The sequence below is a fragment of the Tamandua tetradactyla genome, chromosome 6, assembly GCF_023851605.1.
Source record: "Tamandua tetradactyla isolate mTamTet1 chromosome 6, mTamTet1.pri, whole genome shotgun sequence".
Taxonomy (NCBI): Eukaryota; Metazoa; Chordata; class Mammalia; order Pilosa; family Myrmecophagidae; genus Tamandua; species Tamandua tetradactyla.
In genome coordinates this window covers 58612292-58637948 of record NC_135332.1, presented here as the reverse complement: position 1 = coordinate 58637948, position 25657 = coordinate 58612292, and the positions used below count along the sequence as shown (strand labels likewise).

The 25657-nt window shown below is 55.2% G+C and overlaps 1 protein-coding gene across 2 annotated transcripts; it reads right to left on the bottom strand.

The window, feature by feature from the left end:
• Positions 1 to 2727: 2727 nt before the first annotated feature.
• On the bottom strand, positions 2728 to 25396 carry SMTNL2 (smoothelin like 2). Of its 2 annotated transcripts, XM_077165603.1 has the most exons (8): positions 24903 to 25396; positions 17358 to 17445; positions 16630 to 16872; positions 15954 to 16029; positions 14760 to 14939; positions 13599 to 13716; positions 13093 to 13244; positions 2728 to 5493 (listed from the first exon to the last, which is right to left on the bottom strand). In XM_077165603.1, the coding sequence occupies exons 1-8, from the start codon at positions 25293 to 25295 to the stop codon at positions 5367 to 5369; spliced, it is 1377 nt and encodes a 458-aa protein (XP_077021718.1). In that variant the 5' UTR covers positions 25296 to 25396; the 3' UTR covers positions 2728 to 5366. The 2 variants fall into 2 exon arrangements, with proteins under 2 accessions (XP_077021718.1, XP_077021719.1); XM_077165604.1 differs by lacking the exon at positions 16630 to 16872.
• Between the last annotated feature and the right edge of the window lie 261 nt (positions 25397 to 25657).

Here is a 25657-nt window from a genome sequence, read left to right as displayed (position 1 = left end):
AGTGATAACAGTTTAATAATTCTGAAACTACTCTCTGTATATTGCAGTAGAGAGGACATTTGTGAAAATATTGAAATTGTTGGGAACTGGGGTTGTTGGCGAAAAGGAAATAAAACTATGGACTAGCAGAAAGTACAGGTGAATCCTATGGTACTGGATTTAAGTAGAAGGCTTCAGTACAGATGGAGACTCTGCTGGCTGAAAGGGCCTAGAAGCCCAGCACCCCGCTAGCAATGAGCATACTAGTCCCAGGTCTTGATTGATAAATACAGTTCCCCACTTAAAAAAAAGCCAGGATTTCTTGGAGAAATGGCTGAGTCCACTGGATGAGCACACTGTTGCAGCAAGGAGAGTAAAAGGTCAGCCTGGAACATCTAGTGCCAGAAAGAAAGGAAGGGCTCAACAACTGATAGGGACATATCAAAAGGACCTAAGAGCTGTCTCAGAGGCTCTCCCACTAGACATGTTTTGGACAATGAGGGCATGGTTCCAAAAAATAATGAGAGTAAGGGACTATAACAACACTGATTTCTTTTTAATGGTTCACCACTGATTTATTCATGAAGTTTACATTTTCAAAACTCAGCTGCATAGACCAAATGGCAAATGGTGGTTTCGTTCATTTCCCACCATTGAGCAATCAGAAGTTGAATAGAGTCATAAGTTTTGAGGAACAGTACAATTATTTTGCAGACCTAAAGCCTCAACTTCAGAAAAGGTTCCATGTTCAAACATCTAAGGGTATATCTGAATTATGAAACATCTAACCCATTGAATTTTAAAGAAAGAATCCATGAGTCCATATTCAAAAAACAAAGTAGGGGGAAGGAAAGCTCTTCTTTACAGAAGAATGCCAGCTAATAAATACAGAAGGAATGGTAGAATTTGAGTCACCATTCTCCAACCCCCAATATAATAATAGATTCCAGCAAAAATCATCAACAGAGAATAGTAAAACTATTGAGTGAAAGGTTATTGAGGAACAGGATATTCACATGGCCTTGCCTCAAAAGTATCACCCCAAAGATTTCTAATTAATTACAAAGGAAAAAGGTGCCATGGAGAGGTCTACAGACGCTACCTACCCCAAGTAATCAAACTTGTCATCACCAATAGTAGGCAAATCTACAAGTTCTCCCGATGGGATGCAATGGAAATTTACATCACCTGTGCAGCAGGCATGCCAAAATGTTTCACCTGAATCTAATCAGAAGGAAAGCGACAAATGCAGAGTGTATCAGTCTATGAGGCAACCGGTCTGAGCCTCTCAAAAGAGAGTCAAATAAAAAATAGATGGAAACAAAATGGGGAGAGGCCTGTTCTCAATTAAAAGGAACTAAAGAGACATAACCAATGCACTGTGTGGACTTTGATTGGATCCTGGATTTTTTTTTTAATAGCCATGAAAAGCATGTGGGAAACAATCAGAGAAAACTGAGAATGGGTGTACTTTAGATTAATTAATGTTCAACTATTTACGTGCAAATATATTGTGCTTATACAGAATGATGTTCTTATTCTTGGGAGATGTCTGGTAAAGTATTTAGGGTGAGTATCATTTTCTCTTTCTATTACTTCCAAATGGATCAGGAGAAGAAAAAACTATATACAGGGAGAGATAGAACACAGACATGGCAGAACGACAGCAATCGAGACAAAGGGACACAGATGTTCATTGTGTCATTCTTTCAACTTTTCTTTGAATTTGAAAAATTTCAAAATAACACCTTAGGGAAAGCTAGCATCTCTGATACCTCAGGACGATAGAAATCTTGATTCCCCCATGGCAAGGGTTTTGCAGATGCTCAGCTCACAGTGTGTTGACGGAATGGCTTTTGTGGTGGGCCACGACGCTCAGTGAAAGGGCGAGTCCCAGGTTTCCGGGACAAGGTGGGGGTCATGCTGCCATTTGCTGAGAAAGCAAATGCTGGAGTTGTTCAGGAGGGGAAATAAAAGGGGAGGTAAGACATCCAGTGACCCTCCAAAGTCCAAGCGGACCGTGAGCTAGCTTAGGACACAGCATGGAGGAAGGACGGGCAGAGGGACAGGCTGCTCTAATGGAGATGGTGAGGACCAGCCAGAGAGGTGGGGGAAACCAGGAGACGGGGGCAGCGTCACGGATGCCGAGGAGGGTCCAACAGTGCAAGTGCCTGCCCCACCATCCCAGACTTCAAACAAGATAGGGACACTTATTCTTGCAAGGGGCTAAAAATTGAGTTTGTAAAAAATATTATTTTTGACCCCTGTCTACCTGGTAGCAACAGGCTGGATCAACTCAAGGGATGAGGGTGGGGAGTGAAGATGCACAAAAAGACAGGTTGGTGTCTCTCCGTCCAGGGCAGCCTCCAACCCCAACCATATCACTTCCCCAACTGCTTGGGCTCCCCTTCCCTGCTCTTCATTCCACCTGGTCAGAACTTCCCCCGCCAGCCCAGACGGCCTGGATACCTTGGCTGCATTTTCCCTGGGTACTTTTTTCTGGATTGGTGCTCTCGAGGGAGTAGGCCTAGGGATTTTTAATGTGCTCCTTCAAAGGAAGACGAGGGCTGTTTGGTGTCAAAGCAAGTCCGAGCACTAGGAGATAAGAGATCAAAGGCTCTAAAAGCAAGCCCAAAGCAAACTTTCAAAGGGAGCAAGATAAGATGGCTCAGAAATAATCATACTGAGCATATTATCAGGAGCCAACCACACAGATGGAAGAGCATACCTAAGAGATGGGGGGGGGGGGGGAACGGGCTATCTCAAGAGGCACAACCGATTCATCAAAAAGGGTCAGTCACCTGCCACCAGCTGTAGAAGCAGCCCAAACCCGAGGTGGTGGTTTTCCATTGGTAAGATGTCCCACCCCAAACTGACCAATGAAATCAACATTTTTAGTCTTTCATCCAATTGCTTGGATGGGAACATTTCTCTCATGCTGGTCTCCTCCAATTACCGAATACCGACCACTGCAACTGGGAAACTGGAACCTTTTCCTCATCTGACACATTTGCGAAATTCATTGGCTTTAACAAATTGTTCCCCAAACACCTGGCCCGTACGTTCTCCTTTAATTGGCACATGCTGTATCATATTCCGACAGTGCTTATAGGCTCTCGCTTGCCTTGAAAAGTATCCATCAGCTGTCAGAAAAGCTAAAGCCCATCTTGGCTCTGGTAAAACATTCACTTCGGGGGGAAACACACAGCCAATTTGGTCAGACTTAATAAGTTTTAACAAAATCCAGGTGGAGGAATCAATCTGGGAAAGCAGAAACATCTTGGGAGCAGCTCCGAGAAATAGTAAAGATGTGAAACCATCTGGGACATGGCAGAAGGCACCTTGAAATGGGGTTTCATAAATGGGGGACTTTCAGGTAACCCTGCCCTGAAACAGTGGTTTCCAGAAGGTTTGGGGCTGTTGAGACCTGCTTGCATTTTCCCCCCTATGCCTTGGAACCCTCAGATTTTATCCAAGAAGTAATCAAGTTAAAACCCACTAAATCTTATAACCTCACATTCCACCCTGCCCCCTCAAAGACCACATACAAGGTTGCCGTAGGACCTAGTTTAAAAACATCTCAGCTGTATTATTCTAATGTGAGATTAAGAAACACCATTACTGAGGCTTATGGGAAATTGTTCCTTATTCTTATGGGATCAGCTCTGGTTTAGTGCAGAGGGGTGAGATCTGTCTACAATTCAGGAGAACTCCCATTTAAACATGGATGAGTACCCAGTAACATACAGGCTTGCTTTTTATAGAGCCCTTATGTTCCCAGCTCGGCCTCAGGTTTGAAACCCTAAGCTTCAGATGAAAAAGGACCCAGGCACTGGGTCTCTGCTAATAATAGGACTCAACTCCCCAAGCCTACAAGACACAAGGGAGCTGGAACCGAGGGGGTTCCAATGATGGGAGAAAGCAAACAATCGAGCGAGTCTGTAGCCTCAACAAACAAATCTGCTCACCCACCTGACAAGCTCTGCCAGGTTCCCCTCCCCCGTGGCAAAAAACCCACACACCAGGGGTACACATGGGACTCCAAGAAGGCACACACGGGGGCTGATGGTTAAGACCCATTTCATGAGAGGAGGATACATGTGCGCTCCTTAAAGGGAAATCTTAGAAGTTCATGGCTAAAATCCAGCACAACTATAAAATGATTCTTGAGCAAGAGTAAGCTCATGGCTGTGGCTTTACAGTCTGATATTTTCTATTAAGATCCTACAACCAAACCGCGGTGAAAATAAACCAGCGCTCCTTCATGGGCTTCCTGCGAGGGCGGGCCACCCTAAACCTGCCACCTCGGGCCACTGTGTATCACAGATACGTCAACACCAAGGGGACAGACCCACAAGGGGGGACCTGCTGTTCACGCTGTTTCGACATGAAGATTGGGTGCTTGTGAGGCAAAAGCCAGGCATTTGCAAACGTAACGTTCAACTTTCTAGGCAAGGGATTTAAGTACAGCAACAGTTGAGGGGGTATTTCAGTAGATTTTCACTTGGAATGCATGTAAAATCCCTCGTTCACAGGCTCCATCTCTCCCAAACAGAAACAACGAATTCCAAGTGCAGTTCGGCACATCTTTTTATGTACAAACAATTACGTGTACAGATGGAGTTGCTTTTCTTTTTATAAATATCTGCAGCAAATCCTCTAAAAAAAAAAAAAAAAGAGCCATGAGTTATAAAACCACCTCTCAGCACAAAGAGCCTGTCCTTTCCCAAAAGCGTTAACTCCCCTGAGAGCCTATTCTTAGCTGAACCCTTGTGGGGCCTCCCGGGAAGCACGGGGACAATCTGGGACCACAGCAGGAGGCGGCCCATCTCCCCCGGAGAGCAGAGGTGACTTGAAGGTCATCCCTTGCCTCGGACCTGGGAGTGATTAAAGCGTTTCTTCCCAAGACTTCGGTCTTGTCAGGCTGCTGATTAAGCGGTCTCGCTGTTTCCTGGCGGTGGCCCAGAGGGAGGGAGGAAAGAAACCTACAATAGTGCGGGGGAAGTAAAAAACCCTGCGTATTTTGATAAAAAACACTTGGTAATCAACGTAACCCTGCAAAGCCAATGTATCATATTCACCAGAGGCAGAGCTGTAACTGAGCATCCCGGAATCTACAAAGACAAGCATTTTTTTTTTTTAAAGAAGATAATCGCTTAGCACCCATTTCTCCCGCGCGCCTGTGATTTCGCCTTTCCCTCGGAGCCCTAGGCTGTGAGCAGCGCCGCGGGGGCCCGGCTCGGCGGCGCGTTTAATCAGGAGCACGGCGGGGCCGGGAGCGCACCCCGAGGCGGCCTCCCCCACGTCCGTCCTGACTTGGGAGAGCTGGAGCGGCCCCCGCAGTCTCTTCCCGGGGCTGTGCTTTGGCTCTCCAGGCCCGCGGGGCTTTACTCGAAGCGGCGCAGGTGGTTGTACAGCGACTGGACGTAGGTGAAGACACACATGGGGTCCGGCTTGCGGCCCATCACCATCATATCCTCCACTTCGATGAGGCGCTCACAGTTGGCCAGATTCCTGAAACAGAGACCCTCGTCAGGATGACGCTGCCGGCCTCGGCGTTTCCGGGGACCCCCGCCCCGCCCCGCCAGGGCCGCCTCTCACCATCCCCCCAACGCAACTCGGCCTGCAGGCTGGGGGGGGGGGGGGGGGGCCACCCAAGCGCCCATGAGCAGGAACTTAGGTCTTTCAAGCTATATGGGATTCAAATAAACCTGGTAGGACCCCCACACACAACCCCACAAAGTCCCCTGGTCCCATGCAGTGTTCCCCAAACTTCCATAGCCACAAACCACCTGTACAAGTCACATCTGTATTCAAACATACTTTACTTACACTTTAAATGAAATTAAACTTAAGTAAAAAAAAATAAAGTAAAATGCATTTCGCTAGCCTATGGGAAATCAGCATGAATGATAAAGACGTGAAACTAATAAAGGGAAAAATAAATTCACACACACACATGCTAAAACAGTACTTTATAAACTATACTGCTTTGCCGTGATGCACCATGAGAAAGACATTTTTCATCATAATTCAACACATGCAGGCATGTATGTAGAAATAAAGGTCCTGGAAGCATGTGGAAATAAAGGGGACGTTACCCTTGCCACTGCTGATAGTTTGCCTGTATCGTAACTTTTCATTTCTTCCCCCACCTTTTTTAATGCTGGTTATGAACCACTATATTGGTTTTACAATCTACTAATGGGTCACAGTTTTGAAAAAATATCGAAAGTCATCTTGTGACACCCCCCACCCCCAGGGCCCCGTGCCCCATGCTCTGGGAAACATGGGATTAACTTTGCACCCACTGGTGCAGACACGCGGCCTTCCACTGCGGCTGGAGGGAAAGCTGGTCCCCATTCCCAGATCAAGGCCATGAAGCTTCCCGGCCTCAACTGAATGGAAGCTGAGCAGTCAAGACACACCGCCCCAAGCAGGCCAGCCTTGAGTCTTGAAATAATGGCAAATATCTTCTAGAATTTCAAGCAGCACGCCCCAACTTCTGATTCTGTGCTTCCATCAGGCCTGGTTCCCCCAGGCACCCAGTATAGCTGGACTGACATTATCAGGCAGAACCGAAAGGGCAAAAGTGATTGCACTGGGCCCGCAGTCTCAGTGTTCTGTCTGGCTCCAACAGCCGTGTACACTTCTGCACTTCCAGGGACCCCAGTCTTTTGACCAGCTCCCACTCCCCCATCAATAATACAGGACTGTCAGAGTCGATCACAGGCAAAGGGGACCAAATTTGGAACCTAAGTAGTTGGGTACAAATCCCACCAAAGACCTCTCTGTGCCCATTTCCTCAACACAACATCGAAATACCACCTCTGCTCTACCTCCCATCAGGCTTGTTGGGAGGATGTGCCTTTGCAAAGGTACTGTACCCTAAAGCCCAGCCATGGGTGGAGGGGTTCAGTGAGCAGTCCACGGGCTCCTCTGACTCACCTGGAGCCGGGACCCCACTAAGTACGATCCAAGCAGCACTTTCTACCAGGACACGACATGGGAGCTTCATGGCCAGTGGGCAGCAGAGGCCAAGCCTGTGACATTACTCCAAGTTCTGCTCTGCCAGGCCCCCCTATCAGAAACCCAACATCGTGGCCACATGGAGACATCTGTCCCACATCCTACTGTCATGGGCTGGCTGTAAGGGAACCCAACAGCTCTGTCAAGTGATGAGTAGACTTGGCCCAAAGAGCCGGCACCCTCTCTCCCAGGCCAGGGCAGGGCAAGGCAAGGTAGGGCTCAGAGTCAGCAAAATAGGTGCTCCAATGAGAACAGGTGGGCAAAGGGACTGTGTCGGTAAAGGATTCTTACCAGTAGCCACGGACCTGAGCTCACCTTCCTATCACTGAGCACCTGGTGCCCCCCCACCTCACCTGCTGTGCAGGGACAACGCCTCCCGCCTCCTCCATGGGCTAACGAGCCATGCCCAGATTATCACCGACAGCCCCGGCGTCCCCTATGTTAAATGAGGACAGCACCAGAATCCTAGAATGTCAACCCCAAAAGACAACTTAAATGCTGCCCAGTCCGAATGCCTTCATCAGAACCAGACACTTCTCTCAAGTCCACCTCGGCTTGCCCTCCTCCAGAGAAGGAGACCTGATTTCTTCCAAGGACAGTTCAGATCTCTCTGCAGATGGACCTGGCCATCAGAAAATTCTCTCATATGTTTCTTATGCCATTTTGCCTCTTTATGCTTTCTACCTATTGGTCCAGAAGGCTATTTTTATTCTACTATTTTCTCCACAAAAGAGACCTTGAAATATCTGAAAAGAACCTTCACACCCACATCCTCTCCCTGAAGCTAAGCTTCTCTGGTTCTTTAACTGCCTGCCCAGAGGCCACCTGGGACGCCCTCCTCTGAGCTGGCTCTAGTTTCTTTCCAGCTCTCTGCACGTGGAAAGGAGAAGGCACCAGAATTGCTGCGATTTTCCAGGTTTTGTCGCCTGTGCAGAAGGTAGGGAGCTGACCCCTGCTTCAATCTAAACGCTGGGTTGACCTTTAATTAATGCCAACCCCTGCCCCTGCCCAGACAGCAGGTCTTAGAGAGCAAGGAGATGGTCAGGATGGGAGCTACAGACCTACCCTAGAGTCACCTTCGACCCAGACAGGAAGCCTCAGGCAAGGCACTGGCTTCCCCAGCAGGCAACCAAGGGACTGAGCCACAACCCTCCCAGCTCTAGTTCCCTGGGGTTGGACATCCCACCCCGCCCCCTATTATGTTTAAGTTGAGCAGAGGAGAGTGTGGAGTTTCCCGAGGAGGGGGTGTCCCAGCCTGCAGCAAGCAGTGGCTCACCACCTTCCAACTCTCCTTCCTGTCCAAGCCCTGCCTGCACCCACTTCTCTCCAGCAGGTAGAGCAACTTCCCTCTCTTTGAGGTCGTGGCACCCCCACCACCCACCCCCAACACGACAGTGGCTTTTTCCTGCAGAGCATGCTCTCCTCCGACAATATGCAGTGTCGGCTGCAAGGGTCACCGCAAGGCTGCTAGAAGCTGCAGACACGGGTGGAACTACACTTGGGAGACAAGAAGTGAAAAAAAGAAAGCAATGATGGTCACTGACTTTCACAGAAATATTTACATCTCAAAATATTAAGAGACTCCAATTTTGGGGGGGGAGAACAAAAAAATATTAAGAGACCCCAATTTATTTTTTGTATGCTGTATGGTGCGGTCACATTTCATTATTTTTTCATGGAAGTATCCTGTTCTTTCAACATCATTTGTTGAATTTTTGTTTGTTTTGCTTGTTTTTTTTTGGTTTTTGGACGTGCATGGACCTGGAACCAAACCCGGGGTCTCGCGCATGGCAGGCAAGTATTCTACCACTGAACTACGCTTGCATACCCCCCAATTGTTTTTTGTTAACTGCTTTTGTAAAGGTAATTCAAACATGGAAAAGGACAAAGACGAGCATGCAAATCACTGTGAGTGCCACCACACGGCAAGAACCAAGGTTAACACTGGCCTACTTCTGTTGTTAAATGATTAACTTAAGTCCCATCTTGTCTGGGGGGGCTGGGACAGGGGAAGGTCTAAAGGTTTTCCATATGGTGATCTTCGGCTACCCAGGGTTGGCCTTTAAGGGAGATGGAAGAGGTGTTTGGGGTGGAGGGAGGGAGGGAGGATTTTAATTTTTTTAAGCCTTCTCTAAAGGCGGAACAGGATGCCTGTTCCTGGAATCCAGCCTCCCGTCTGGTATTAGACAGAGACACATGGGCACTACAAATAGCCTGGAAGCCCACTTCCATCAGCTTGGCCGTAACCTGAGAGCAGAACACATTCTCCCTGGGGCAAGCGGGTCCTCCGCGTCCCTCGCGCCTTGCCCGCCTGCCGTGGGAGCAAGGGTGCATTCCTCCACCCTGCAGCCCTGAACACCTGTCAGGCAAGGGGAGCTCGGTTTGCTGTCAGCAGGGCATCACTCACACAGATTAGGCCAAAGGGAATCTTAATTATTGGGGGAAGGGGCAGGACAAATCCCCCTTCCTCCACAGGTTCCAGATGCATCTTTGTGCTTTAGCAGCCCTTGTCCGTGGAAAGGTCTGGAAACGTTTCCTTCCTGATGCAAATCAGACTACAGTCTGTACGGGGTCCTGCTTTTCCCTTCCAATGGCCATGCCTCCACCAGACCCCGGGCTCTGCACACCCCACAGCGGCAGCAGCCTGCCTGCTCCCCAAGCTGCCTTTCTTGGCTCTGTTCAGCCGTCTACGTGGCTCCCGAGGTCCCCACGGCCTTTTGCTGGGAAGCCTAGGAAATATCTGTGTCAGACACCAATGACCAGGATGCCCGAGCAGGTACCCTGCGCTTTCTATTGAGCTTTTCCAACCATCCTATTGTCCGAGAAGCGAGGCAAGCCAAGCCACTGGCCCCCCAAGGGGCCCCGACAGGCCAGCCCATCTCCCCGGCCCTCTCCCCCACTAACCTTCGAGATAATCTCATGCCTGACTCATCAGGGGAGACACCTTCCCAGGCTCTGAGCAAGCTCCCCACGCAGGCCTGCTGCCGCGGATGCCTTTCCCTGCCCCCTCGAGTCAGCAGAAAAGCAAGAACTCATCTCAGCAGCCCCGTGAGACCGCGCTCCCTGCCCGCTGGGAGGAGGCTCAGGCCACAGGGAGCCAGGGCCAAGTATCCTACCCGGCTACTTGCTCTAGGTGAGGGGGCGGGGGGGGGAGGCAGGCAAAGCTCGGTCTTGCCCCCACCCACCCCAGCCCCCCTCCCCACCCCCAGGTTGGGAATGGAAGAAACATCTGTTTGGAGTCTGCAGGCTCCATGATCTCAAACCCTGTGCTGGGAAAGCGCCACCCTGAATCACTCAGGCGCTGGCTGCCAAGGGAAGCTGTGTTCCCTGCAAGCTGGGGTGCAGGGCCACTGCCCAGTGGCCTTATCCTCCCTGCCACTGCCCAGCCTGGTCCAGGGCTGCCGGGACCGGAGCTGGCCCCACTGAACACACACAGGGAAGGGCTCTTCGAGTGAAGCATGGCCTCGCCCTGCCGAAGTGGGGTCTCAGGGAGCCCCAGCCCTGCTTTCTCTCATGGTTTCTGCCCGCTGCCATTTCTGGGCTTCGAGCAGCTGGGCCTCCCCCTGGGGCCTACCCCCTCCCCAACATTGCGCCGCCGGACTTGGCTCTCCTTGGCCAGTGTCGGGGTCCAGTTGCGCAACGTGCTCCGTTCAAAGCTGTTTCTGCAATTAGGATGACAGCTAATCCCGAGCAGCCAAGAAAGAGGAGGTTTTTTAAAGCATACAAGGAGTTCTTATGACCCCAGGGGGCCGGGAACTCGGGCACGTCATCTGCGACAACACAACGGGGGCAATGCCGACGTTCAAAAAATCCAGGCCCCGAGTTCAGAGCCAGAGTCTCCATTCTGTCCCCAGAACTAGAAGAGCTGCTCTAGAGGGGAACGGAGGGTGGCGGTGGGGGGGGCGGGGAGCCTTGGCTCAGGACAAGACTTACAACATGAAGCAGGGATCCCGTAACCGGCTGGCTTGGACAGGCTCAGGGCCTGGCCCAGGGGCCTGGGTTAGGGTGGAGGTGGAGTGGGGGCTCCTTCAACTTGACAGGCCTGGGAGGACCCCCCCCCCCCCCGGGATGCAGACACTGAGAACCCAGACAGGAAGTGGGCATGATCAGTCAGAGATAGCTCCCCAACCAGGAGCGAGGACGAGAAAGAAGCTTGTCCAGGAAACTCGGCTTGGGGGAAGGCTTCCTTCCCCCTGACCTCTTACCTGAAGCTTACATTCAGGCAGCCCCCACACCACCCGTCTCTGCCCTGCTCTTTGCCCCCCGAGGCCGGGATGGGCCACAGCGAAGGGCACCCCGTGCCTTCTGCCCACAGGAGGTGGGAGCAGGAAGTCAGGAGGACAGGGCGCTCGGTGTGCTTTGCCCACAGCAACCTCCCCTGCCAAATCGCCAGGAGCCGGCAGCACCCCCTTCCCGAAAGCACAGCTCCTGTTAGGGCACTCTCCACACAGCTCTTCTCCCCAGTTCCGGGGACTTCGGCTGCAGCTGGCACCAGCTCCACACTGCCACCAGCCCGAGGGTACTGTGCTACCCTCGGTTTCAAACCCTGGCTCCCGCCCAGGCCTTTATTAGACTCTCCTCAATTACCCAGGGTGAAATGTGCCACCTGCTCCCTGCCAGAGCCTGAGCGCAGGACCCCGCTCTGCCCGTCTTCTCTGCACACCAGTGATCTGCTCTGGGGGTTGCTCTTGGCCAAGAGCCCGATCCCAAATACGATGGCTTCCTGAGCACATCCGCATCCCAGAACCACCCCACGGCCCCACTCTCCCTCTCCCTAGGAGCAGGACTTTAAAAGGTACCAAATTGAATCATTAAATTGGTATCTCTTTTAGTCTCCAGCATCTTAGAGCAGCTAGAAGTAAAAGCTTAAAATTATGAAATTGTAACCATGTCAAAGTGTGAAATATGTTCTATAACTAATTGTGGTGCTGTGCTTTGAAATTTATAGCTTTTTTGTACATATGTTATTTTTCACAAAAAAAAAAGAAGGAAAAATTCTATTGTGATGTTAAAAAATATTTAAGCCCTCTAGCCTCCTATATTCTGGAGCAGCTAGAAGGAGAAACCTGAGAGGCTCGTATGGTAGCCCATGACAAACTCTGGGATCTGTCCAAACTCTGGGACCACTTGTTGAAGAGTGCTTTGAAAATTATTCCTTTTTTATTTCTTTGCTTTGTATATATGTTACACTATACAATAAAAAAAGTTTTTAAAAATTTCAAATATTATAGGGGCTATACACTATAGAAAGTTATCCCTTTAATTCCCTCTCCCAAAGATAGACACAATTAAAATTTATTGTATATCTTTGTGATTTTTTCTTTGTATATACTATCAAATTCTCCAAGACTTACCACTTTGCAAGTTAGTAAATTAGTATTTTTAACCTAACATTTTTTTTGTTTTTGTTTTTGTTTTTGCATGGGCAGTTACTGGGAATTGAACCCGGGTCTCCAGCACAGCAGATGAGAACTCTGCCTGCTGATCCATCATGGCCTGCCCCTCAACATTTTCTTTTTAAAAACTATATTTAACCTGTTCTGTAACTACTTGTTGAAGAGCGCTTTGAAAACTATTGCTTTTTTACTCTGTTTTGTATATGTTATATTATACAATAAAAAATTAAATATATATTTTAAAAAGTAGCAAATTTCATATTAAACACTAAAAAAGCAAGACCTACTTATTAGAGAACTTTTTCTACTGTGCCCTGATCAGGTAATAGCCTGTTTCCTGCTGCCAAGCAGCCGTGGCTTGTCCAGGTAACTGTGTGTTTCTGCGAGCACAGGGAGGACAAACTTGGTGTTTTGGGGGAGCCCATCCCAGTGCCCCCCATGCCCTGTGGCCGGTCTTGCAGGCTGCACACCAGAGGCTGCACCACCAGCAGAGGGTGGGCACCCCAGGAACATCCCCCTACTTCCTCAGTGGGCAAACCCTACTCCCTCTGGGCCTCAGTACCCCCATTTGCACAGGAGGCAGGCAGACTGCGTGGCCCCGAGGCCCCGTGGATGGCTCAGAGGGCTCAGAGAGGGTGGGCTCAGAGACTGAGCTGGGGCACGGGCTGCCGGGGCCCTCCAGACTCACTCGGCCATGGTGAAGGCCAGTTCGAAGTTCTTCTGCCGCTGCGTGGGGCTCAGGGCGCTGTAGTCGAAGGCGTCGGGGAAGAAGGAGTGCACCAGGGCGCAGAAGGCCATCCCGTCGCTCCAGCTGGAGGAGAAGTTCTGTAGGTCCACGTGCTGCAGGCAGGGCTCCATCAGAGGGGCAGGCGCTGGCACGGGCCCCGGACCCAGCCGCTCAGCAACTCAGGAGACCCTCCCACACCTTCCCTGGGCACCACCACCCCCAGCCACCTCTGCAAAAAGCTGCCATGGCCATTCACCCCCCGAGATGCATAGATGCGTCTGCTCAGGTCTAGATAAGGGATCCTGGAATTTCCCAGCAAGTGTCACGGACAGCTAGGTACCAAGCCTAGCTCCTATCTCCTCTCCCAGCCTCTGGGGTGCCTGCCCTGGAAAAGGGCAGGGGGCAACACTCATCCAAGCCTCTAGCTGTGAGTCCCAGCGGCCAGGCGGCAGGACCCTGGGGCCCACCTGGTAGCCAAGAGTCTTGCTGCGGCACCACTCGAGCAGGATCTGCTTGATGCTGTTGGCACTGGCCACCCCGAAGCTCTGCGATCGCTTCAGCTTTGCCCGGGCCTCACCTTTCCCCCTGTGGGGAGAGGGCAGGCCTGCCGTGGGGGCTGCGGGGGCTGCCCCACCGTTTCAACTCCTCCAAGAGGCAGGGGAGCCCCTGGCCCGGTCGGGGTGGGAGAAAGAACCCACCCCCAGCCCCGGCTCTGTTCACCCAGGGGAGCTGCTCCATCAGCACCCAGCCTCCCCGGCTTCACCCCAGCCCGCACCCGGGCCCCAGCACGCGTCCCACACACCAGTGACACAGCTGCCTTAGGCGCTATCTGGCAGGACCAGCTGCCCCCTCCAGTCCTCTGGGTCCCCTGTTTATTTTTCACAGTGGGGATCAGGGGTCACTTGGAAATCCTGGGACAGAGGACCTGAGCCTGCATGGCCCTATGCCCATATGCAAGCTGCTCTCTGTGCCTGGAACACCTTCCCCCTTCCCTTCATCCATCTGCCCTCTGGAGCCTTCCTGTTCGAGCGAGAGGGGATGGTTTGCTCCTCTGGGCCCCAAGGACATCCCTAATGATAAGGGTCACTGGGTGGGGGAGGCCATCGCCCAGGTCTGTCCCCCTCACTAGCCCAGAAGCAGGAGCCGGCAGGTCTCCCACACACTGACCGGAGGCCTGGGGAAATGTGCAGAGGCAGGCGGGAGCCCGAGGAGCCTCGTGTCTAAGGTGGGTTTGGGATGTGGCAGGGGGCCAGGGCCGCTGGACGCCGGCTGAGGTCTGGGCAGCACAGACATTCTCACCTGTGCAGTCCGTGGGCAGGCCCAAGCCCACGGCTGGGCATTCCCAGCTCCAGCCAGGAATCCCTACTAGCTGGAGACCTCTACAGTCAGGCCAGAAACTAAAGGAGGGGTGTGGGTGGGAGGGAGGCTGGAGGGGGGCATCTGGCTACAGAAGACTGGGGTGCCCAGGTATGGCCCTGCCTGGCTCCCTGACCCACCGTGGGCCACTAGCCTTTGGTGCCCTCCTGGTCTCGGGCCTTGCCCCTGGGAATAAGGAACTATGATGCACCATGTGACCTGACTCTGCTCTGCGGGGGCTCAGGGTCAGGTCAGGGAGCGCGCATCCGTACTTGCCAGCTGTGTCCTGCTCCCACTTCTCAAATAAAGCCTTCCGGGCCTGTGCCCCCGAGGTGCGGGGCAGCGTCTGCGACCTCACGAGCTCCCTGCGGCGCTCCGCTGGGCGATGGGTCTGGGTGGTGGCGGGGGGCTGCGGGGACGGGGGCGACGCGGCTGGCCTCCCCAGAGGCGGGCTGAGGGGGGACACAGACGCGGCGTCAGGAGCACAGACCCAGCCACCACTGGCTCGCAGGGGCCCAGGGGTCTCCGTACCCCAGCGCTGGCCCACACTGCTCCCGCCACCCCATTCGCTGAGTGTGAACGAGGCACGTGCGTGAGTGGAAGGGGCTGCAGCGGCAGGTGGAAAAGAGGCACCACGTGGCCCAGCCCCAACCGGTCAGGCAGGTTTTCTGAACTGAGCTCTGGGTAGAACGCAGTGGGCCCCCTCGCTGGGCATCTCACCCCTTGGCAGGTGTCAATGCCTGAGGTGGGGAGGGCACCCTGCTCGGGCAGGAGGTGTCCCTAAGGCCAGCCCCGCAAGGTCAGGCCTCCCTCCTCCACCACTAGATAAGGCCCCTTTTGTTCTCCCCCCTCTCCTGCAGCCCCTCTCCCGCCACCCCTCTCCCATAGAAAAGTTTGCCAGAAAGTTACAATTCTTCTTTTATCAAAATAAATTAAATGCCACCCCCACCCCCCTAACCATGCACAGGCCGGGAGGAGGCTTGTATCACACAGACACTTCTGCTGACCTGTCCCAGCCCTAGGGTGTTTCCAGCTACTTCCTCAGGCTGTGGGCAGGAAGGACGGGGTCTCTGAGGGGCCCCAGTGAGCCCAGATGGAGGGAGAGGGAAGTGCGAGTCCTTCCCCTCTCCTTCCTCCCGCGGGTCTGAGACATTCCCTCTGATCTTTCTTTGGACTTGCTTTGATGGGTCCACAGAGAAACCAGCCATCTTTTTCCAAACTAAACCCTCCACCAGTCCTCGCTGCCTCATTTCTCCTGCTGAAAGCCCACTCATCAGCCTTAGTTCTCAGCAGGTCCAGCCCCCAGCACCTCGAGGTGGGTGGCTCCCCCGGAAAGCAGCCCAGGGAGCACCCCCTGCAGCTGGCCTGGGCAGCCCGGCCTGAGGCAGAACTAAGAAGACACAAGGGAAGGGCCACCCCTTGGAAGCACAGTCTAGAGGCCGGGCCCTGGGGGGCCCCTGACTCACCTCTCCTTCCTCCTGCCTGCCACCACTGCTCCATAGCCAGAGCTGGACAAAGACCGCGTGAAAGAAGAATTCTTCTCTGCAGGACAAAGGGAGGGAGAGAGAGAAAACAAATCCTGGCCTCAGAGAGGGCCAGCCCCAGCCTCCCTTCCCCCGAGCGGGCCCTGCCCCACTGACCCAGCCTCACTCCTCTAAGCAGGACCCCAGGCTAAGCTGGCCCTGCCTCAACCAGGAGGTGAGTGGAAAAGAAGGTGGGAGCAGAGAGCAATGGCCTGATAGAGGTCTCAGAGCATTTGCACTCTGCTCTCGAGAGCACTGAGCCCACTCCTGGGCCTCCTCACTTTGCAAGCCCGGGGACTGCACCGTAGGACACACAGCTGGCGCCTCGCCACACTGTGTTGTGGGGAGGGGAAGGCTGTGCCCTTATAACTCCAACCTCGACCTGTAACAAAAGCCATGGTCGTCTCCCACGTGGACGAGGCTATTCCACAGCCTCTCAGGGAGAAGAGTCAGGCAGGGGTCAGCCCCTCTGATACCCAAATAGACTAAGGGAAGGGAACAGCTTGCCAAGGCCACAATGACAGTTGGGGTAGGGGGTCGGGGGCGGCAAGGCCAACTCCCGCCCATCCCCTGCCCTCCCTCTCATACCCCGAGATGGGGTTGCCCCATCTGCTCATACCACTCGGGCTGGGGGTCCAGGGCATGGTGGCCTCGCTGGGGCTCAGGCTGAGGCCCCCCAGGATGGCAGCAGAGGTGGGCGAGAGAGCTGCGGCTGAGGTCTCCCCAGAGAACCTCTCGGAGACCCGGGTGACGGCAGTGACCGGTTGGTGGGGCAGCCGCAGAGAGAGGCTCACGGGGCGAGGCTTGGGGGGCTCTGCTGCCGGGGAAGTTTGGGTGGCCTCGGGGGGTCCATCACCTGGGCCTGGAACATGTGACAGGGGGAGGGGTACTCAACCATGGCATCCACAGGAGCCTCAGATTCCCCCAGGAAGGCTCCAGCCTCTCTGCCTCCTTCTTCCACCTCCTCCAGGGAGGCCTCCCTGACCTCTCCTCCTGGGGATGTTTTGTTTCTCCAAGCAGAGTTGGAGTCTTCTTCAACTGGCCTCAATAAATATTAGTTGGTTTGTCAGTCTGTGCTGCACCCTATTCAGTGCTTGGAAAACTCAACCTTTGCTTGCATTCCTCCAGAAATGGGGAAGCTCACCCCCTTTCGAGGTCTCCCATTTTCCTCTGTGTTTAAAAAATGTTCCCACTGAATGATGCTGTTCTCCTGGCAGCCTCTCTGCCGTCTGGGAATCAGGCTCAAGTTGTCCATCCCTCCAGACAGGGGATGGCCTGGCATAGGTGCATGGTCAAGACCCTGACCCCAAGGCTACCCAGTCACCCCTCCTCGGCCCACAACCCTACCTGCCCCGGGCTGGTGCCCATTCTCGAGGATGCCAGAGTTCGAGGTCCGTCTCATCTCCAGCTCACCAGCTTCATCGTGATCCATGCTCTGCGGACACAAACACCTCTGAGGCCCAGGTCAGCCGTCTGTCCACCCTCAAAGTCACTGACCAAAACTCTTCCTGCTTCTGGCAGGGTGAACACTGCTCACTTTTGAGAGATAAGAAAATACCCCAGTGAGGTACGGCGATGGGCCAGGCTCACACTGTAACCTGGGGTGGACCAAGCCCCAGCAGATGAGCCCTGCCATTTTGCAGGGAAACACCTCCGATGACTCATCCCGGAGCCCCAAAAAGCTGGGAACAAAGGTCAAGATCGAGGGCTCCAAATGAGGGTGCCAGGCCTCCCCACCCTTATCCCCAGGCTGGATCAGATGACAGCGACTAGCGATGGGAAAAACCTGGCCTCCTACCCATCTCAACTGGGCCAGGCCAGCACAGTTGCCCGTGTGGGGGCAGCAGGAACCCAAGATCCATCCAGGTCAGTGACTGGCACCCCCTGTGCTGAGGCCTCAGTGGACAAAGGTGCACGAGATTTACTCAGAGGTCCAGTGTGCAAGGGCCTAACTAGCTCCATGCAACCCCTCGGTCCCCATGCCACCAAGTTGCCGTGTGACCTGGATCAGGTCACACCCCCTCTGGGCCTCAGTTTCCCCACCTGAGAAACAGGAGCAGACCATGTAAGCACTATATGAATAGCAGCGAAGACTCAGGTCCTTTTCCTGGACATGCCATGTATACCACCTCACTTCTGCCCTCCTGGGTGGGTGCTACTAGCCCAGTTTTACAGATAGGACCCCAGTGCTCAGAGGGGAGAGTGCTGTCCAAGCTTATACACTGAGAAACTGCATGGATTTGGGCCAGTATGGAAGTCTCACTCGACTTTGTCAGCCCTGCACACGGGAGAGGCGTGGAAGGCACCCAGAGAGTTTGAAAGGAGGCTGCCTGAGTACCCACAGCAACTGGTCTGAGAGGCTGGCCGTCCCTTTCCCTAGGAATCTCCAAGTTGGGCCTCTTGTCTATGTGGTTTCCAGACATACAATGGCCCATCCCTGGTCCCACGTGGCTCAGCTCCTCTTGCAACCAATGCAGAAGGGAGCCCCACCCCACTGCCCACCATGGAGGGAATCAGTCTGGTTGGGTGGCATGAACAGGTGCCTGGCCCCATGAGGGTGCCTAAGAAACTTCCTCCAGCCCGGGCAGCTCAGGGAGACCTTTCTCCAGGAAAGAGGAGGCATTCTCCAGGAGGGTGCCTCGTGTCTGCAGAGGCAGAGACACACCAAAGCACGAGGCATTCTGCCCATGCATGACCGGGGCCGAGCACCCGGCCAGGGAAGCACGTGTGGAAGCCCAAGGAGCCAGCTCCATGGGCTTGGATCTGACTTCCTGGACAAGAAAGAGCTGAAGGTCTTCAGCTCTGTGTCTTAGAACTATCCTTCAGATGCCAGCGAGAGAGAGGCCTGGGAGGGGGAAGCCGGGTGGGGCAGGCATCTCACCAGTCCAGGGGTTGGGGAATGGGCAGTGGTGGTGGAGTAGTCAAGGGCAAAAAGGACCCCAGACCGTTGGAAGAGAAAAGAATCTGACAAGGAGAGCGAGGAAGCTGAGCCTCTTCCAAACCTAAGCTCCAGGCCTGAGTGACTGGGTGACGGGACGGCAAGGCAGAGGCAGGTTTGGGGAGAAAACGAGGGTTTCCCTTTTGGATCTGATGAGTGTAGGGTGCTCCAGCTCATGCAGGAGGGGGGATTAGGAGGGACAAAACTGACTCTGAAATTTAAGAGAAAAGAGGGGGCAAGCAACGGTGACCCAGAGGCCAAGTGTCCAGGTGCCTTCTGGAAGCAGACTGAGAACTGGTGGCGCTGATGGGATGGGGTACTGAGGAGGAACCCCACATACAAGGAACTGGAGCAGAAGAGGCATCTGCAGAAGAGACCAAGGAGGGGCAACCAGGGAGTAGAAGAAGGTTGAAAAAGAAGGAGAAGAAAGTCTATCAAGAAGGCAGGGAAGGGATGGGCCACAGTGGCTCAGTGGCAGAGTTCTTGCCTGCCATGCCAGAGACCCGGGTTCGATTCCCGGTGCCTGCCCATGTTTAAAAAAAAAGAAGAAGGCAGGGAAGGGTCGGGCATGTCCTCAGGCCGGTGACTACCTATCTGACAGCCTACAGTGGCTGCTACCAACTCGCTGCTCCGTGCTGCAACCTAAAGACCAGACTAGAGCAATAATTTGACCTTTCACAGATGTTCTCAAAGGAGCTATTAAAGATAGCCTATGAAATAATGCATTTCATGGAAAGGCTGTAGTTATATTGTTCCTTATAAATAATATATAGCTTCTAAAGCCCACAATTATGCCTAGGGTACTGCAATATATTCAGTAGATCCTTTTTTTGTGTTTCCCATGTGTACACAGATTTTTGTTTAACAATGTTCTTTGGGTCCCCATATTAAATCCCAAAAGGGGTGGGAGGTGGGAGAAAGGAGGAAGGTATGTCACCAGTGTCCAAAGCGGCCAGAGGTCAAGGAAAGGAAGGTCCAGACAAGATCTAAAAGGTAGCGGTTGAGTTTAGCCAAAATAGCCGCTGCTGATGGCTGTAGGACTAAATCAGGAATCAAGGAGTGGTGGAGGCAAAAGTCAGCCTGGGGTAGAATTTGGAGAGAAACGAAGATGCCACCAGATCTGGACAAGTCTGAGCCAGTGACTTCAGCCATGAGGGAGAAGAGAAAGAACAGGGTGAGGAGACCATAGGCAGGGTGGGGTCCCTGGGGAGGCGAGAGAGGAGGCACTCCCTCAACTACTATTCTAGGAGGAGGGAGGGACCAGACCCACCTGCAGGACGATGGGAGAAGAGAGTGAGGCCCCCCTGGCACCCTGAAGGGCAAGGCGCCCCTGAAGCAACACCATGGCTAACTTGGAAGCCAACTCGGCTGGGGGAGACCCAGCCAGACCATCCTGAACCCCAGCCCGCACCTGCTCTGGGGTCTCCCACGGCCCCACCACCTGCCTCGCTCTGGTCCAACAGGTTCCACGGGTCCAGGCAGGGGCCCGAAGGGACAGACTGATGGCGAAACCATTTTCCCAAGAATGTGCATTTATGGGGGCCCCCCACAGACGCCTGTCCCTGCACGTCACAGGTCCCCCATCCCCCATGACCCCCAGGGGACCAGGCGCCACAACTAGATGGGAAAGTTGGTTCAGGACCAGCCAGACTCTGGCCAGAGGGACTCCAGCAAAGGGGCGGGGGGGGGGCCTGGGGCTGACTGTGGCTGGGAAGCAAGACCGCAGCAGGGGCGTAGGGCTGAGAGCTAAGTCCCAGGCCACCCTGCCCTCCCTCCACCAGCCCCTGAGGCTGGAAGCACCCCTTCATCGGGCAAAGGGCTCTGCCCATGAGCTGAGCAAGGGCTAGTCAGGACTACCCCCCACCCTGGGGTCCCACCAGGGCTAAAGGCAGTGGCAGAATCAAGTCTTGGATTCAGGTTTCTTCTCCTGACCCCAGGCTCTGTCCAGAGGGCTCTGGCCTCACACAGGATACAGAACTCACAACTCCTCGTCCCCCAGGCCCTGTCTTAGCCAGGTAAGCAGGAGGAAAAGGGGTAGCCACCCCAACTAGACTTTCCAGAATGCAGAGTTCTTAAACCAAGGAGCAGCGCTGGGTGGGAACAGAGCCGAGGACTTCCCGGTCCCCAGTGGGCTACAGACCTCCTCGGGTTGGGGCTGGGGGGCCACCTCAGCCACAGGGATGGGGACAGGAACACGGAGGGGCCTCTGCGTGCTGGAGTGGGGCGGAACTCATCAGAGCCCTGGGCTTGCACAGACCTTTCTCGAGCTGGCTCGGACACCCCTGAGGTTCCCTGGGATTCTCTGGGTTTTGTTCTGAGAAGGGGGAGGCTTCCCCTAGGCGAGCCCAGGCCTGAGAACATTAGCAGGAGAGGCAGGGGATGAGATAAGTCTGATCTCCAGGGATTCCTGGAGACCCTCACTGGGAAAGATTTTAATCGCTATTTGGGGGGCGGGGACAGTACAGGCCTGCTCACTCCTGCCTGACCCCACACGGGCTCTGCATGGCCACAGGACCCACGCGTGGCTGGAACCGTGACCCGAAGATGCTTGTCACAGCTGCCCTGCCCTCCTCCATTCACACCACGGCCTTCAAGGACTCGACAGAAACTTCTCCCTAAAGCATTCAACTCTCTTATCGCACAGTGTGTCTGGGAAAGGAAGGCAGATAAGGGCGAGTCTGGTTTCTTTCACGGTCAGCCCCGCCACAGCTCTCCTGGCCGTTGTTCCTGAGGGACGCGACGGCCCCGACCCAGCGGCTCCGGCTGGGCTAAGGACGATGTTTTCAGGGAGGGACTCCGGCTCCCGCCTCCCGGGCCCTGGCCCCGGTCCTGCCTCGGGCTGCCACCGTCCCCCGCGGGCACCCAGCCGGCGCCCCTCTCCCAGCCACACTACAGCCGTGGCTGCGGGGACACTTTGTGAGCCCGTAGCTCTTACAATTACTGGCATGCTCGGTGCGAGGGCCGATCCTCTCCAGGTGTAGACACAGGGAAACTGAGGCCCAGCAGGGAGCCCCTGAAAGCCTCACACAGTGTGCTCCAAAAGCAGCTCTGACAACTCCAAGCTCTGACCTCTGCAGAGAGGTTTTCCCAGTGTCACCCCCTCCCAATCCCCCACCCCCTCCCACACACCAGCCCCCCACACCGTCTCGCTGCTGCCCTGGCCTCTCCCTCCTCTCTCCACTCAAGTCTCCCTGTGACCTGGCAGGGTCGAGGTTTGTGCACTCAGAAAGAGAGGGTCCTTTCTGAGCTGAGTTCAGGGCACATTTATGTACAGAGTACAACCAACCCCTGCCGGCCCCAGGGTCTAGACAACTCTAAATCCCATTGCCTACATCAGCCCCAACGATGCCCGGCCAACACCAAATAGCATGGCCACCACAGGCTCGAGTGCACCGGGATGAGACCCACCCATGCACACCCCACTGGGACACTGATGTGGGAGGATGAGGCCGGAAGCCATCCGTGACTCTGTCTAGCATCCACTCCAGGCTTGTCACCGAGCCCTGATTCCTTATATTTGACCAAGCACACGATCCAAAGTATGGATGGTTCCGTAAACTCCCCCTCCCTGCACCAATGCTCCAGAGAGGGTGAGCCGTGGGGACCAGCGCTTCTGGAATGCAGTGCTGACTCAGGCCCAGGGCCCGGGGCTCAGGGGGCTGCAGCACCTCTGACCGAACTGGAGGCTTTGGCCCTCCTCCATCCCCAGCTACACTTCCTGGACCACCCCTTCTCAGACCCCAAACCCACAACCTGCCTCCCAACCGTGTGTCTCCATCCTTACTCCTACAGGCTTTGGCATCCCTGCTGACCCCAACTTCTTCTACAAGGGGAGCTCCCCTCTTTGAGTGCTAAGCGTGGGCTGTCTGGCAGCTCCCTGACCTGTTTTTTTGTGTCCTTCAGACTCCTCTGTCTTTGCCCAGAGCTCCTGCCTCATCCTCTCTTTCGCCCCCACTGCCCCAGAAGGCTTCGCCTATTTTACAACTTTAATTACCACCTGGGCCTGGACACCCTCTGGATACCCCCTGGAGCGCCAGATCCACCGGTCCATCTACCTTGGGACATTTCCACCGAGCTGTCTCCCAGGCCCATCCCATCCAACACAACTCAAATGAAACCCAGCATCTCGCCCCAGGTCTGTGATCCCAGGAGCTTAAAAAGCAGAGCTCCTCTCTGCTTCCCCTCCATATCTTACCTGTCCTGTTGGTTACCAACCCCCTCCCACCTCTCTCCACCGCAGTCCCGCTGGCCATCCGCTCGCCACTGCCCCAGCTCAGACCCATCCCCTTTCCCAGACCACAGTTAAGTCACCCAGTCTCCAGCAGTCAGCCCTGAGGCTGTACTTGCCAAGTACAAGAAGAACCCTGTGCCTCCCCTGCCACTGAAAAAAGTTCTGTTACTGGAGGAAATCCTCCCACATATGTACACACTATGCATGTATGTGCATTTATGTGTATGTATGTGACAAATTATTTTTCTTAAAACTTGGTTAGGTGTACTGAGAAGCAAGTGTTAAAACCTAATAACCAATGGCACCTAGTTTATGAGGCATACGTGAGGCCGCAGTGATGATTTTATTCTATGGATATGTGTGTGTCCTGCATATAGGACAGAATTAAGTGCATCCGCATTTCCAGACACTTCACAGAGCACTGGGACGTGTCTAAGAACCTCTCACCCCCCAGCCCCCAGGACAAGGTCCAACCCTCCTGCTCAGTGTTCCGGGGCCTTCACAACTTGCCCCTCCACTCTCACATACACCAGGCCCCCACCCCGACCAGTGAGTGCTTTTAGCCTTTTGGAGGCTGAATTCAGAGCCCCCCACCTGCACCAGATCTCCACCAGCTCCCAGCCTTCCTTGGACACCCTCTGGGAACGCATTATCCACATCTAAGCACACCTGCAGTCTAGAGCTGTGGCTGCCCACAGGTTGGTACTGCCCAGTCGGGTCTCTCTCTCACCCAGGCTGGAACCCCCAGAAGCCCAAACTGATGCCCCTCATCCCAGCTCCCCGGGGTGCAGACCAGCCCACAGTGTATCTAAATGCCTGATGTACTGGACTAAGGAGAAGCTGGAGGTACAGGCTACTCGGATCCCAATACTGGAAACCCAACCCCAGAGTACATGCCCCGTCGGGTGGAAAATCCCAAGGAAGGGCCACTGCACACACGCTGGAAACATTCTAACCCGGACCTGGACCTGCCAGACCAGGAGGCTCATGACCAGGGCAGGGGCTGTTCTGTCCCGGCCTCCACCCAACCCCGGGTCCTCCGGTGTGGGCCTCTGGCCAGTCACTGACCCCAGGAGTCTAGAGACTGCTCAAGGCAACATTCCCCTGTTCAGGCCCCACCTCTCCCCTGTCCCCACCCCCATTCCCCCCCCCCCCCCGCAACGCAGGGTACCCAGACGCCCCCACTGGACTGCGCCCCTACCAGACTGCGCTCCCCACACCTCACTACACACAGGGCCTCCATTCCCAATTCGGGTTAATCAATAACTCAAGCAGTCAGGCCTCAGTGAAGCGGCAAGGCAGGGGGCGCGTGAGTGCAGGTGAAGGAGTAGTGCTGACCCCTCCAACACCCCGGTGGCACCCAGGTGGTGCTGAACCGTCACGGGCCACACCCCAGCACTCACGTTCTTACCGTCTTGAGGCAGAAGGGGGAGGGCGACAGAACTCCGGGCAAACACGGCCCCGACTCCTAAGACAGGAAGGGACCCGAAACAGGTGCAGCGAGCAGGATAAGACAGAGTTTCCCGGTCCCCTTCAACTCCGGAAAGGTGGCCGGACCCCCATCACCAACTCTTAATGGCCCGATCCGGAGCCGCCCCCGGCCGGACAGACGCGCTCGGGCGCACGCACTGGGGGCGGAGTGGCGGCACCAAGGTGCGACCCTAACTAGTCCGGCGCACGCGCACATGAACACTCGCCATGCGCCGCACTCCGAGGGGCTCACCTGGCCGCGGCCGGACAGCGAGAAGGTGGCGTGACTGGCGAAGCGTGCGGTCCCCAGGCGGGGCGCGCGGTCCCGGGCCGCGGGCGGGGGACTAGGCGTGCCAGGCGTGCCGGCCGCGGGGGCCAAGCCGGTGGCCAAGCCCAGCGCCTCCACCTGGTGCGTCAAGCGCTCGAGCTGCGCCTGCAGCCGCTGGTTGTCGCGCTGCAGATCCGCCACGGTGCGTGCCAGCGGGCCCGCCAGACGCAGCGCCTCGGCCACGCGCCGCTCCACGCCGCGCTGCAGCCCCTGCATGTCGTCGTGCAGCGCGCGCACCGCGCCCTCCAGCGCCGCCTCGTAGCGGCCCAGCGCCTCGCGCACCGTGCGCTCCTCCTCCGCGTCGGGGGCTGGCTCCATGGCCGAGCAGGGCGCCCTGGTAAGGAGCGCCAGCCGGGACCGAAAGATGTTCCGAGCTCCGCAGCTCAGTGCCGCGACTGGCCGCCCGCTGGCCGCCCGGGTCTGAGTTCGCCCGAAGGGCGGCGGGAGGGGCGGGAGGAGGGCGTGGCGGGTCCCGCGCGCTCGGGGACTGGGCGCCGCGCGGGGGGCGGGGCATCGGGGGCGGGGCCGGGGCTCGTCTGAGTCAGCTCGGGGACACCCCCGGCCCTGCAGACCCGCGGGCTGGTGTGGGCTGGGGTCCCCGGAGGCGCCGACGGGGAAGAGCTCGGCCCCCCTCTCCTCTCCCGGGATGCGGAGCCACGGGGCAAGTGCTGAGCCCCAGG

Excerpts from the sequence above, each read along its gene's own strand:
- SMTNL2 (XM_077165603.1), bottom strand. The coding sequence starts at position 25,295 with ATGGAGCCAGCCCCCGACGCGGAGGAGGAGCGCACGGTGCGCGAGGCG. Across the intron at positions 13,717-14,759 it reads GAGCAGGACACAGCTGGCAA|GGGGAAAGGTGAGGCCCGGG; the intron begins GTACGGATGCGC and ends CTCTCCCCACAG. Across the intron at positions 5,494-13,092 it reads CTGGCCTTCACCATGGCCGA|GAATCTGGCCAACTGTGAGC; the intron begins GTGAGTCTGGAG and ends TCTCTGTTTCAG.